Here is a 14,809-nt window from a genome sequence, read left to right on the forward strand (position 1 = left end):
GAGGCGGGAACGCCGACGGTGTCGTCCTGCTCTCACTCCTGGCTCAGCTTCTGACACCAAATGCGAGGGAGGTTCCCCGAGCACCCAGCGGACACGGCCGGCTACTCTGCACTCAGCCCGACTCCGACACCACCTACCTGAACACAGCCGCGTGCCCACAGGCTGGGGCTGAGTCCCACGACACTGTCCCCCACTCCGATGCTGGTCGAAAGCTCCAGGCCGACTCTGCTTCTGACTGGCTATAAACTGGGGTTCCCGTAACCCCCTCTCTGGCTTCTATTAATTTGCTAAAGCAGCTCACAGAGGTCAGGGCAGCACTTTACTCACTGTAACCGCTTTATCCTAAAGGACACTGCATAGGAGCAGAGAGGGAAGGGAGGCACAGGGCCAGGCCCGTGGGAGGAGGCAGAGCGGCCGTGCCCTCCTGGGGGCGCCACCCTGCAGGGACCTCCGCGTGTTCAGCTCTGCTGAAGCTCTCTAGACAGTTAAGTGGATAGTTGGGACCTCTGGCTCTTCTGGGGACGAGGGTGCCTGCTCTGGTGCTGTCTGGAGCAATCGCTCCACCTGGGAAGAGGGGTGAGGACGGGCACCCGGCTTTGGTGCCGCCCCACCCTCAATCCTGTCCGGAGCGACTGCTGCACCTGGGGGAGGAGGGATGCGTTACCAGTCTGGGGATTCCCCAGCCCAGGCAGGATAGGATTTGGAGAGTGACCTAGAGTAGCCCAAGGGCAATTATTATGCCACTAGCTTGACTCTGCGCCGTGGTCCCGGCCAGCCCCGCACCCCAGTGGGCTTTTGCAGAGGGAGCGCGGGTATGCAGACGGTGTTTTGAGCACAGCTGTGGATCATTTGCTAGCGCCCCACACCTCCCGCGAGCCCTCCCCCAGACCGGGCCAAGGAAGGAAACACCCGAGGTTCAGCGTCAGAGGGGGGTCGGTGGGTCGGTGGGTCAGCGTCTGGAGACAGACCCGTTTTGTTCTGCAGCAAAGAGCTGCTCCTTTGAGACTCCTGCCTGCCTGGGCTGCTCTGTCCTGGTGGCCCTGCCGGTGAGTTTCCCAAGATCACAGTCCAGACTTGACACTTCGGCGCGTCTGGTCATTCTCGGGCCAAGAGCATCCAAGCAGCGAGGGCAGACCACCACCCCCCCCCCCCCCACATCCTTTGGGTTTTTATGTCCGCGTCATTACGCATGATTGATCACACATGGCAACTGGCAAGCACCTGACCTTCGTCAGCTGAGAGTCCCAACCCTCTGGCCAGGCCTTGTGCTGCTGCAACAGTCAGATGTGTGTAAATCACCTGCAGGTGATTAAACTGCAGGTTGAGCTGCAGGAGGTCGAGGGCCGGCTTGAGATTCTGCATTTCTAACAGATTGACAGGCCGCGCGGACGTTGCCGGTTTAGAGACCGCATTCTGAATAGCGAAGGTCTGGTTCACGTGTTGGACATTCACGGTGTACCAGGCTCTGTGCCAGCCGGTGATGAGTAAAAGGGCCACTCGTGCAGTTTACGCTCTAATGAGCAGGACAGGAATTATGGAATAAAAAGAAATAGGAGGCGCGAGGACATATGACAGGGGTATGAAGTCTTGAAAGACATCTCTGGGGAGCAGTATCTGAGCTAAGACCTGAAAGACGAATACGTATTGCCTCAGAGAAAAAGAGGGAACGGCATGTGCAAAGGCCCTGAGGTGTGCAAGGGGCGGCCTTGCTGAAATAACAGGAAAATGTCTCACCCACAACTTCCTGATAACAGCTACAGCTCACTCGTGCGCTGTCTCCCTGCTCTCTGCCCCCTCCCTGGCAGGCGGGCCCCTTGCAGGGACGGTTTTCACAAACGTCTGGAAGGAAGACAGGAAGGAAAGTAAATCTCTTCACGTTCACCAGCTCACAGCCCCTGGAATCTGCTCTGCAGCCTCCCGGGCGGACAGCAGGGCAAACCCGGGCTTCAGACCCTGCCCAAGATCACAGCTTACGGGCCGGTCCCCGACAAGACCCGTGGAAGCCGCTGCTGTCACCTGCCTGCCCAGAAGAAACAGGCGCCTTCGTACCCTGTTAATCGGGCTGCAGCCATAAATCATCCTCACCCTTTTTACAAGCCCGACTAAAACCCTGAATACCTGATTGTCTCCGCCAGCACACTCTTCCTCCTCCTCCTCTTCATCACGTTGGCCCCTTCCCGCTTGGCAAAGTAAAATAAATTTCTTCTTTCCACCCTAATCTTTGGAGACATTTTTCTCCAACCCGTGTGCAATTTGCGCACGTCAGCGCTCCACCCTGACGCGGTGGAGGGAAGCCAGGTGGGGACACGGAGCGGGGCAGCAAGGCGGGGCGGGGGCAGGAGAGTCCGTGCGGCGCCGCGGAGACCACGCTGGGGCTTTTCCACGTCATCCTGAGAGGACGGAACGCCCTGGGGAATTTTCGGAAGAGTAGGATGATCAGATTTGTGTTGGAAAAGATCACTTTGGTTGTAGCTAGAAAACGGGCTGGAGGGAGGATCGATGTCCGGAAGAAGATACAGCAGTCCCAGGTGGTTGAGAAGTCCAGTCCAGGCGAGCGGGTGGCTTGGTCTAGGGCAGCGGTTTTCAGAAGGGGTTTGTGAGGTGGAAACAGTATCCACGAAGGCCCTGGGACGTCAGCTGCCCCTTTCGCTCTTGTTTTCTCAAGAGCCTACGGCAGTTTTCCGAAGGCCACACGGCCTGTGACAGCACAGCAGGTCGGACGCGGGCGAGGACACGGGGTCCAGGCGCTTCTGCGAAGCCGACATCCGAGAGACTTGCAAAGATCTGACGTGATGCCGTTCTTCTCGCTACTTTTTTTGTTTTTGAAAATGGTCCTTTTTAATTAAAAGTTACTTGTGTCAATGCATAACAGGTTTGTTATTTTTAAAAATTTAATTATGGTAAAATACACATAGAATATGCTTCTTGACCGTTTCCAAGTGCACGGTTCACTAAGGAATTCACGCTACTGTGTGACCATCGCCACCGTCCGGCTCCAGAATCTCATGTTGCAAAAACTGAAACTCCGCGCTCATCGAACGGCGGCTCCCACCCCTCCGGCCCGGGACACCGCCCTCCACTTCCTCTCTGTGAGTTCGATGACTCCCGGCCCCTCGTAGGAGAGGAATCACCCAGGTCGGCCCTTTCCTGGGGGCTTATTTTACCCGGCCTCGTGTCTGCAAGGTTCGCCCGTGCTGTGCCCAGGGTCAGAACTTCCTTTCTGGGGCTGAACGACCTTCCGCCGCGGCCTCATTTTGCGTCGTCCGTCGGTGGACGCTTGCGTTGCTTCCGCCTCGTGGCTGTTGTGAATCGGTACGCAGATGCTACGTCTCTTCGGTACCCTGCTTTCGATTCTTCTGGGTGGTGTCGTTGTTATTTTAAAATAAATTAATAAATAATCACTTATACTTCCCCAACTTTTAGTTTCAAATACAACAACCGGTCATACAATTTATGTTGACAGATATGAGCCACGTAAAAAACGCTTTTGGGGCCCTCAGCAATTTTTTTAAGAGCATGGAGGGGTCCTTCAGGCCCCAGAGTTTGAGGACTGCTGGTGCAGGGTGGTGGGGGCTCTGACAAGCTGTCGCCTGCCTGGAGAGACGACCAGTTGACACTGGCTGGAACTCGTGACCCTTTAGAAGTGGGACGGGAGAGGAAAGCGGGCTGGGTGACCTCTGGGGTGACCTCTGGGTTTCTGGCTTGTGCAACTGGGGGTGCTGGGGGTGCTGGGGGCCGGGGGTGGTGGGGAAGACGATGAAGTCAGCTCCACATAGGCGGGCTGGAGGCGGCGGGAGGGGCCCAGGGTGGGGTGGCTTCTAGGTCGTCAGCTGTGTGTGTTGGGAAGGCCGGGAGCCGGCTGGAGGCTTCTCACCAGCTACGCGCAGGGGCTCAGCAACACTTGGAGGGCGGTGGGTCCGGGTGGCGCCACATGTTCCGGTGACAATGACAACCTGCCCCTTCAGGTACTCCTGGCCCAGCAGGGCCACCGCTGGGGAAGAGACCGTGGTCAGCACACGCAGGGCCAGAGCAGGACGTCGGTGAGGGGGGAGGGGCAGCCGAGGCCCAGGGGCAACACCGCTGCCACACGGAACCCACGTGTCAAAGGACACCGGTGACCAGGTGCGAGCCCGTCCTCGCGTGCTGACCTTGAACAGCTCCGTCACGCAGTCGGGACGGGAGACCCTAAAAAGCCAACCCACCAAACACGGACGCAAGTAAACAAGCTACGCAAGTCCACTGCCCCCGCCAGGGACCAGCCGTCCCGGGAGCGGGCGTGTTCCTCTCTCGAACCCGCAGGCTCCGACTTCCCCGGGAAAGGCCAAGAGCCCAGCGTCAGTGGTGCAGAGCCCCACGCAAAAGAGAAACTCCAGAAACATCTCTCCGTCTTTACCCATTCTGACATTTTGTTCGCCACAGATTTTACATGAACTGTGAGTCTTTAAATATTGCAGTACGGCGTTTTTCATCTCTATTGCTGAGTTTTTTCGCAGCCCCTTAAATTTCACACGCAGAGCGGGAGCGTCTCTCGTCCGAGTCCTGTCCCAGCGGGAGCCGGGACCCGCAGCCGGGGTGAGTGGAGACCTCGCGGCTTCGGAACCATGGACGCCGCGGCTTTGCAAGTCCAGGCTTCAGGTCGGCCTCAGCGTCACCCTAGTGATTGTCCTCGGGCGCTTGTCACCCTCCCTCGGGTGTTTCTGAGAAGGGCCCACCCCCCACTGGAACCCAGGCAGGCCGTGCCCGGAACGGGGCGGGGCCCCAGGTGTGAGCTCCGGAGACAGCCCAGGGATGAGCAGCAGCCGACGGCCGTCCAGCCCTCGCCAGGTGCCGGTCACCTCCCCTGCAGCAGCTCGCTTAACCCTCACGCAACCCTGCAAGGCAGGGGTCAGTACTATTCTCACCCCTATTTTACAGGTGGGGAAACTGAGGCACGGCGTGGGTCTGTGTCTCACCTGGGGTCATACAGCTCGTCAGCAGTGGTGCTGGGAGTGGACCTGAGCAGTCTGGCTCTGGAGCAGGGGCTCTGGGCCTTGGCGTGACCCACAGCGTGGCCAGGATATTCGCTGTGGGGGCGTCCCTGGTCCTCCCTGCGCCGTGCGAGCAGCTCCCGTCCCCCAGCTGTGACGACCAAAATGTCTCCAGGCCACGCCCAGCAGCGGCCCCGGCCTGCGCAGAGGGTGCCGGTCTGGGCCTGCCCTTCCGGGCGACGGTGGCGGTGTGGACGGCGGCAGGATCTCCCACCGAGCGGCCACGTGCCCCCCTGGCTGCTTTCTCCGGGGCAGTGTCCGGACTCTGGCCCCTCCGGGCGCTTCTGCTCCTCCGCCTGCCACTCCGGACGTGCGGGTGGGGCCGTGTCCCGTTCCTGGGGAGCCCTGTTCTCCAGGCTTCCCGCGGCTCGACTGCCCGGCCGACCGCCGGCTCTTGGCTCGCGCTGGCTCCCCCCACACCCGTGCGGTCACCCGCGCTTCCGGGCCTTGGCATGCGCCGAGCCCCCTGCACCCTCCCCCCCAGCCGTTCTGCCTGGCAAATCCCTCCCATCCCCCCATGGCTCCCGCACCTCCGTGGAGCTTCCCCACCCCCACCGTCCCTCACCACCTGGCCTTTCCTCCCTCGCGGCCCCAGGCACCTTCTGTCCCACCCCATGACAAAGTGGCGGGGACGCTGTCCTTGTCACCCTGGATCTCTGGTCCCAGCGCAGGGCCTGGCCAGGGGCCAACGCTCACCCAACATTCCTCGAGTGAACAAATGCAACCATCCAAACCCACTGTTCACCCTGAGATAGAATAGATTTATTAGCAAGAGGTAATCAGGAAACATATATTTTTACAAAAATGGAAATTTCTTTTTTCCAAACAAGCTGTAAGTTGAAATATTTTGGGGCTTGAAAGAGAATTCTCATACCACTAGGTATTGCTTACAGCAAGAGCTGTCTGTCTGTGCAGTGCAGCATGCCTGCCACGCCGGAGCTAACCGTGTCCTGCGCTGCACAGTGTAGAAAACACGTGGTGATATTCACAGAATAAGCACTGCGGCACTACTATATTCCTGCTGGGAGGCGACTGGACAGGACCACAGTATGTGCAATAAAAACACCGGGTACTGATTTCCTAACTCTAGAGTGAGGGGCTGGTGTTCACAAGGTGCACAGAGCATCTCGACGCAAGCTTGCAGTGGCCGCTACGCAGCTCGGAGAGGAAAAGTGACGTCTTCCTGTTCCCGGCTTCCAGCGAGCGCCGGGCGGCGGTCGGCAGAAGTCGGCGCGGCGTGGTGCTGCGACTCCGTTTTCCTCGGGAAGTTCTAGGGCCTCGTCCGCTCGTACCGAGACCGCTGCTCATGCTGTCGGGTGTTGATCCTGGCGCGAGGGGCGGCAGCGCTGGTACCGGGCGCGGTTCTCGGCCGAGAGGACTCCCTCCCGTCCAGTTACTGGAGGCAGACGGGGAGTTTTGAGACCTGCGATTTTGGCTGAAAAAGCTGCTTTGGAAATTGGCATCGCCGTCAGCGGGAAGACTGGTGAGTGACCGGGAGTCAGGGTGTGGCGTCGCCCCTGCCGCCGCCCGCCCCCCCAGTTAGAGCGGCTACGTGGAGCATGCTGGGAGGACACCTGGGCGGCCAACTCGACCCAGGGCCTGGGCTGGGGAGGGCGGAAGCAGGTGGGCGCGGGGGGCCCGTGCGTGGGGCCCTGCCTCCCCTCCTGAGAAGCGCGAGCAGTCGGGGAGGGCGGGCGCTGCGGGGCACTGGGGGGCCGGGTGGGCGGGCAGAGTCGTAAATGTGCAGAAATCCATATTCCGGTTCTACAGGAGTCGAAGGACAAGAACGGAGTTGTATTCTTGGAGAAGCACAGACTGAAGAGGAAACCCAGAGAAACCAAACGAGTATGTACAACGTCACGCAGTGCGTCCGCGGGAGCCCCGGCCGGCGCTGGGCTCGGCCTCAGGTGGGGAGTTTTGGTTCTATGCGGAGAGAAGACTCGTAGAGGCTTTCTTCGTCCATGACGAAAGACTGGTCCAGCAGGTACTGGGTCACCTGGGAAAAGGAAAGAGGAGAAGGAGTGGGGGGTGACCGGGGACACCAGAGCCTCCCAGGACCCTCCCGGGGGCTCTCCCGGGGGCTCTCCCGGGGGTCGGTGGGCACACGAGGCAGCTTTGTCCTGATACGATTGTCTTAGGGTTAGTGTTTAGTGTTGTCTCAGTATTGAATCACACACGGTCAAAATCACCAGATTGTGGTCTCTTTGGTTGAGCATTTGATGGAGTATTTGGGGCCGGTATTGAAAAAATCCGAAAGGCCGATCGTGGAAGCTGGTGGCGGGTGGCGGGTGTTCCCAATCCTTCCAGTGTTTGTGTGTGCTTGCGACGTTTCATAATAAATTGTCGGGGCGAAATATATGTAAGCGTTAGGGTTATTAACACACAGTGCTTCGAGGTATTGACCCCACGAGAAGCAAGTGGACGCTCGGGACAGGTCTCCCTTTTTGGGGGCTCACGTGGCTCACTCCGCGTGGAGAATCAGGAAGATTCACTCACGTGAATTCAATTATTCCCTCGTCCCCCGGTCCCCGCGCGACTCCTGTCCCCAGGAGCTTCCCTGGATGCCTGCGCACTGAATGAGCAAAGCGGACACCGCAGGCAGCCTCAGCTCCAGCAGGCGTCTGTCCAGGGCTCATTTATTTGTCAGTTGTTTGGAATGGAAGGTACATTTGCCCCCACAGGAACCCAGAGCAAAAAGAAAAAAAATCACATTTTTTATTGCATGTTTGGGAGCCTTCTGACTCTGCTGCCCTGAAGGACAGAGCCGCTGTCTGCCTGGCTCACAGATGCAACGATGACGTCTGAGCAATGGCTCACGCCCAGCACCGCTAGGGAGGTGACTTCCGAGGTCGCAGTCCGGTCTGACCTACACCCACTGGCAATTTCATGACCACGTGAAATCATCTTCCGTGCCCGGCTAGTAGCTCCATGTGACCAGTCCTTTCTAGAACAGGTGAGTCTCCATCCCCCCAAGCCTTTGGGGATCTGCAACCCGATTTCCTCCATAATAATCACGCTAAAGATCGTTCTTTCTGAGGCATTTTGTTTCAGTGGGAGACTGTAGCAAATCCACCACTTAAAAGTTATATATTTAGTGACTGTAACTAACACTGCATCATCCTGCCACACTGTATTTGACTAAACTCTTCTGTTGTTGGATGTGCAAGTGGTTTTCAGATTTCTTTGCAATTTTTATATAGAGGTTGCAATGAATATCTCCTAGGATACAGCCTTTTGCCTCAACTAAATTTTTAAAACACAGATTCCTGCGTGTAGGACGACTGAGTTTTTTGCTACATGTTAACATATTTCTTTCCAAAGAGAGTTTACTAATTGCCAACACTGCAGCAGAGTGGCCTTGTCGGTACTCACCGATCGTTATTTCACTTTAAAAAAAGTTGCAGTAAAGTTCACTCTTTTTGGTGACTCTGATTCTGAGGCTGCCACGCCCGGCTCTGTTGCAATAGTCTTAATAAAGCCCTCCTCACCCTTTTCTTTTTTTTTTGAGACATAGTCTCGCTTTGTTGCCTGGGCTAGAGTGAGTGCTGTGGCGTCAGCCTAGCTCACAGCAACCTCAAACTCCTGGGCTCAAGTGATCCTCCTGCCTCAGCCTCCCGAGTAGCTGGGACTACAGGCATGCGCCACCATGCCCGGCTAATTTTTTCTATATACTTTTAGTTATCCAGCTAATTTCTTTCTATTTTTAGTAGAGACGGGGGTCTCACTCTTGCTCAGGCTGGTCTCGAACTCCTGACCTTGTGCCATCCACCCGCCTCAGCCTCCCAGAGTGCTAGGATTATAGGCGTGAGCCACCGTGCCCGGCCCTCCTCACCTTTTCAGTGAGTGTGGAACAGTCTTCTCTGCGCAGCGAACGCTGCTCGTCGGGACTCAACCCCCACCCCCGGCCCAGCGCAACAGCTGCTCACAAACCACCGAGTTACGGGCCGGTCGTCTCGTGGAATGTTCTGGATTTTGGGTTTGTCTGTTGGCTCCTCCCGATTAGATTCAGGTTGAACTTTCCGATGGGCGCACAGGGGACGCTGTAGCCCACGTGCCCATCGTCTGTGTGTCCACTGCTCGGCGTCCCAGGGCTCCCTGCCCCTTCCTCGGCCCCCCGCCTCCCTGAACGGCTGTGACCATCACCTGCCGCGGTGTCTTCTCTGCCTCTTAGCCTGTCCCCCTCTAGACTGTAGGCTCGGGGGCACCAGGAGTTGACCTGTTTCTTCCCTGCTTTGCCCCGGGCCAGCCAGGGCCTGGCACACGGGACTCCCCAGTGAACACGTGTTGGGTGAGAGTGAGCGAAAGGTGGCCCGTTAGTCAGCCGCCGATTCTTCCCTCGCTAATGTGGCTATCGCCTATAAAGCAGGTCATGAGTTCACAGAACGTGGCAGGAAACAAGTTTTTAAGAACAAATCTCTGACAAAGGGAAGCGGAAGAGAAAAACTGAGGGCACGAGCTGGTGTGCCTGGGGTGTGTCTGGAGCTGGAGTCTCCGTGAGCTGCAAACCCGGAGACCAGGACGCCGCGTGCAGAGAATACGGGTCACGGGGCAGGGAAGGAAAGGCCACGGCGGTGGGAGCCCAAGAGTCTGCATCAGCAAACCTCAGCTACTTTATCTGTCAAATGGGGCCACCAGGCAGGGTTTGAACACAGAAATAAGACGAACATGCCGACCATGCCCTGCACGGCCCTTTGCTCTTTCAAATGTGCAAATCAGTCCAATTCTGCGGCCTCCTTGCGGGACGTCCCACCCTCTCAAGGACAAGGTCCCAGATCCTCTCAGGTGTCCCCTGGTCCCATCCGATTCAGGCGGGTCTGATGCTGCTCCCTGCAGCCGCGGGGGCTCCGCACTCCTCAGCCTCACACGGGCCTGTCCCTCTGTTGGAAGGCGTGCCCACCCCAACCCGGAAACTCCCGGGGTCTCCAGTGAGGCCCCCAGACCCTCTGACCCACTCCCACCGCCCCCCGCCTGTTCTGGGTGTGCAAGGTGTTTGTTCAGCCCCTGCAGCAAACGGCTGAAACAACCCGAGTGTCCGTCAGAGAGAGGACAGCTGAATCTGGATTTCTCTGCAGCTGTAAGGAGGAGTGAGCAGACTTCTGCCCTAACAGGGCACGATCTCTAAGATACATTATTAAGGGAAAAACTGGGGACACGGAACCGTGTACAGGATGCTGCGTCATAGTGTGAAAAGTTTGCTTGTGCTCGTGGCCCGCCTGTAGACACCGACACAAGGACCTGGTGACACTGCCGCCTTTGGGAGGGGACCTAGGTAGCTGGGGGACACGTCACTGTGCGCACCCTTTGTGTCTGTGAATTTTGTAACTGTGAGCATGGTAGCTTTTAAAAAACAGATGTTGGAAACCCTGCCTCTCGTGCCCCGGGAAGATCAGACATGATTATCAACCGCCCTGTGGCAGGTAAAATCAGACAAGAGTCTCAGGCAATTCACTTCTGACGAGGGGACAGGGAGGAGGGCGGCCTTCCGGAAGGGACGGTGCGGGAGGGGACAGGGCGGAAGGTGGCCGCCCGGAGCTGGGAACACGCGGCCGCTTACCTTTGCCTGGTGCTCTATTTTGTAGGCAGTTTGTTGAAACTGGCGGATCTCGCGGATGATGTGGGATATCTGTGGGGAAGAGGGAGGGTGTCAGGGGACAGTTTGCTCCCTCCGCTCTGCCGAACCGAAGGGGCGTCAACAGCTAAGTGTGAAATCAGCCTCTCGGTTCCACACGCGGTGCCTTCTGGAAGGCGCCGCTGAGCCATCGTGGTTGTTCTAGACCAGCAGTCTGCTTCCAAGACACCTCAGGACCCCGTAAGTCAATCACGCTACAGGATCGAGGAAAAAGTCTTCCTTTATCAGTGGCGTAAGCTGCCCAACACCACTGAGACAAGGCCCTGTGACCCCGGCAAAAGTTAAAGGGACCTGCCGCTTGCTAAGTGCCACCGCGTGCAAGACACAGGGTGAGGGGCTTCCGCTGGCACCAGGGCGGCTTCTCCAACTCACGTTGGACAGCAAAGCTCTTTCTCGTGAACGAGCCTCACGTGGGCCGCTGACAGCGTGAGCAGAGGCTCCCACGGGGAGCGGGCGGGGAAGGAGGCGGCTGGAACCTGCTCCTGCTCCGGGAGGTCTCCTTGTCCACCCTCCCAGGGCCCAGATTTTTCTGGGAAAATTTGAAACCTACTGGCTCAGGAGGTGCTTGTGCAAGTGATTTTCTTTGGCCGTCAAACAAGTGTTTGCACAAACAGAATAAAGGGCAGCGTGAACAAAGCCACAGGCTTTAGGGTGCAGACCTGGCCCTGCCCTTTACTTGTGGGGTGACCTTGGGCCGGTCGCTTGGCCTCACCCGGCCTCAGTCTGCTGGTCTGTCAGGTGGGAACGACGGCAGCACCAGCCGCGCAGGCTGCGGGGACTGAAGGAGCTGCGGGCAAAGCGCGGCTCAGGGAAGCTGGGCTCGGGCTCCCAGACGGGCGCCCCACGCGCGGGCCGGGCCTGGCGGGCAGGGCGAGGGTGGCCCCGGGCTGAGTCTGGGTTTGACGCCCCCCACCCCCGCGGGGGAACGCACCATCCTCATCTTGGAGAAGTTGACCAGGCCGTCCTCTGTGTAGTTGGGCGTCCCCTCCTCGATGAAGGCCAGGTCGGTGAGGTACATCCCCAGGTAAGGGACACAGGGGGGGTCACAACTTGGAAGCAAATGGCATTAACACGAGTTTTTCACTAGAAAAAGGAGCTCCTGCCAAGCACAGAACATCCCGCGCCTTCCGCTTCGCTAGAGGCAGAGGGACCGACGGGGCCCTCGGGTCTGGAGGGGCAGTGGGGTCTGCGTGTGGGTAGGTGCTGTGGGGCCCTAAACCGTCTCCTCCTCCCCAGCCGGAACGGCCTCCTCTGCCTCCCGCCCCTGTCCCAGCCCCTTCTCCAGGCCCCAAAAAACAGGAGGGAGCAGCTGCCCCCCACCCGACATTCAGCGATGACCGCAGGCATTTTTGGGGGTGCATCGTCAGCGTGTCGTGGGCGGAGCCAGGATGCTGCTGACGGAGCCTCACACACCAGACAGTCCCCACGGCCCCCACAACGGGGAGCCGGGGCCGCCGTGCGCACGACGGCTGGGGTGCGCTCGGCAAGCGCCGGGAGTGATTATTGGTAAAACTGTTTCTTTGCTTCCAAGGCGCCCCTGTCTGTGAATGGCTGCCGTTTTGAGGGCTCATTGTCAAGTGGAGAAGGACACACAACCACGTCACGCACTGACACGACGGCACAGCCCGACGTCGGGGCTGATAAAACGTAAAAAATGTGCGTTTTAGAGTCGAGGACCCTGGCGCCGCCATCATCATCCTCCTCACAGCCACCGTGCGCCCGGGGCTCCTGCGCTGTGCCCGGGAAGTGCCGCCAAGTCCTGGATTTCCTTGGCAGACCACGGAAGACGCCACCCTGGGGGTCCGGGAAGTCTGGGGGTCTTTGGGTGGACAGAGGGACAGACAGACAGACAGGCCTCCTGCTCTAGCCTGGTGCACGAAGGCCTCTGCACTCGGGTCGATGATTCAAAACATAAAGTGACGAAATGAGACACTTACTTTTTCAGAGCTTCTCTGAGATTCTTAAATCTGCCCTCTGATGACACAAGCTTTTGGAGCTTATCGATCAGAGCTTTCGTCTGGAAGGAACGGAAGCGTCTACTAGCACACAGCACACGCCCGGCCGGCTCGGCCACGCGCCAGCACGCCGCCCTCCACGCCCCCTCCGGGTCTGGGACTCCCCGCGTCGGGGACCCCTGCCCCGGACTCCTTGGGGGTCCTTGCTCCGTGTGTCTGCGCCCACCCGTCCCTCGGGGGTGCGGACCTGAGTGAGGACTTGGGCCTGGAAATGCCGCGGGGTCCGGGGACCGGTGGCTGGGAAGGGGCTGGCGGGGACGCCCGGGCGCCCGCACTCAGGGCAGGGAGGGTGACTTCTCGCCACGGTCTTCGTCGAGAACGACCCCCAAAGGACGTGGCCCTTTTCTCCCACCTTCCCTCTCAGGTTCCGGGATCGCCACCCACGTTTAAGAGTCAAGAGAAAGACGGCAGAAGCACCGATCATCAAAGAAAGGCCAGGGTCGGGGAGGAGACCCCGGCAGAGGGGTTGGCAAAGGACCCGCCGGGCCCCGCACACGTTCGCCCGGAGCAGGGTTTGGTGGCCGGAGTGTGTCTGAAGGGACAGGTGAGTCCCACGGAGAGGCCGGGTCGGGTCTGACTTTGGGCTCCGTGCGGCCCTCAGCGGCCGCGTTTACGCAGCGGCTACAGAGAACAGAAACTTCCAGCCCTGCTCCTCAGCTGAGCAACTGGCCAGAGAGCAGCTGCCTGCCCGTCGGCCTCGAGGGACACGGGCCGCAGGGGACCAGCACACGCCCGCCTTGGGCCGGATTTCCAGCTCAGAAATCCGCCCACCGGAAGCGACGGTCCGCCTTCACTCTGGCGGGAGGCGAGGTCGGCGTGTGCTCCCCCGGGGACGACGGCGGAGCAGGCTGTTCAGAGTACGCCGCGCCAGCGGGAGGAGCCAGGCGCCTGGCGTGCACGGACCCTGCTCGGAGCTCAGTGTGCTCCGCATTTGGGGACGCAGACGCAGCCACGCCGGGTCGCCGGATGGTTCTGCCCAGAGGCCCGGTGAGGCCGGGGTGCGCAGACCGACCTCCTGCGCCGGTCCCTTCCAGAGCTGCCCCTCCTTCCGCTTTTCCGCCCACCTGCAGGGGAACCGCCTGACGTGGCCCAGGTCAGACGTGGGGGCTGAGTCAGGAGACCCGGGGCCTCCCCGGGGTCTGTCACCCGCCCCCGCAGGCCACAGGCAAATCGCCACTCCTGTCCTGTCCCTCGCCCGGCCTCAGCTTCCTCATCCGGGGAACGGGAGGCAGGCCCCGGTGGGCCCTGGGGGCAGGACTAGTTCGGAGGCCCCGGAACTGTGGGAGACACAGAGGCGTGACCGAGAGGCCCCCGTGGCCACACAGCTGTGGGTGACGAGTCCCTGGGAGAGGCCACACGCTAGACCACGTAGGTCGTCCCTGCCGTCCTGCGGAGGGCGGTCGTCACCAGATCCTCTCCGGAGGCAGTTGTGTCATTCTGGGTTTTTTGTTTGTTTTGCAAAGAGGATGGGGAGAGGGGTTGAAAGACAAAGGGAGAAATGAAAAATCCCAAGAAAACCTGACTGTTTGGCTCTTGCCAAGGGTTGAACCAGACTCGGACGTGACACGTTTCTGCTTTGCCAAGCACGTTTAAGGCAGTGACAAAAACTAGCCGCTGAGGCTACATCTCAGGCTGTCTGAGAAACGTGGCCACTTTGGTGGGGCACGAGCGTCCGTGGGATTCTCGCACAGAGATGAACTGCGCAGACACACAGCGACGGCCCAGCTGCAGGGCTGGAGGGCCGGGGAGGGCCAGGTGCTGCCAGAGGCACCTTTGCCTTTTGGACCAGGCCAGCCGGCCCCGGTCCTGAACGCCATCCTGCAGCACAGGCCGGGCCAGAGGGCCCGACCCTAACTAAGCTTCGTTTGCTTTCTCGAGGAGAACAAAGATGTCAGGACGGCCAAGGTGGTTCCCTCCCAGGGCCACGAGGCCAAGAAATGCAGGAAGTGTGGGGGCTAGGAAGCCCCCGGGGGGAGGGAACCTGGAGCCTGGCCTGGAGGGCCTTCGGGAGAGATGTCGTCATGCCCACAGCACAGGCAGGGCGAAGACAGGCAGCTGGCATGGGGCCCAGACCCTGCCAACAGCCCGTCTGAACCTCGACGGGCCAGATCAGTGCGGGTGACCTGGGGCTTCCGCAG

General features: G+C 59.5%; 1 protein-coding gene across 2 annotated transcripts in view; it reads right to left on the reverse strand.

Moving 5' to 3' along the window:
• Positions 1-6,803: 6,803 nt before the first annotated feature.
• Positions 6,804-14,809, reverse strand: part of RASGRF1 (Ras protein-specific guanine nucleotide-releasing factor 1) — a 100,215-nt gene continuing 92,209 nt past the window's right edge. For both annotated transcript variants that reach the window (XM_012659799.1, XM_012659797.1), the window contains 4 exons: positions 12,594-12,673; positions 11,588-11,705; positions 10,582-10,650; positions 6,804-7,023 (listed from right to left, as the gene is read on the reverse strand). In XM_012659799.1, coding sequence (XP_012515253.1) covers positions 6,931-7,023; positions 10,582-10,650; positions 11,588-11,705; positions 12,594-12,673 — 360 coding nt within the window. In that variant the 3' untranslated portion in view covers positions 6,804-6,930. The remainder of the gene's footprint in view (positions 7,024-10,581; positions 10,651-11,587; positions 11,706-12,593; positions 12,674-14,809) is intronic.

The sequence above is a fragment of the Propithecus coquereli genome, unplaced genomic scaffold, assembly GCF_000956105.1.
Source record: "Propithecus coquereli isolate 6110/MARCELLA unplaced genomic scaffold, Pcoq_1.0 Scaffold634, whole genome shotgun sequence".
Lineage (NCBI taxonomy): Eukaryota > Metazoa > Chordata > Mammalia > Primates > Indriidae > Propithecus > Propithecus coquereli.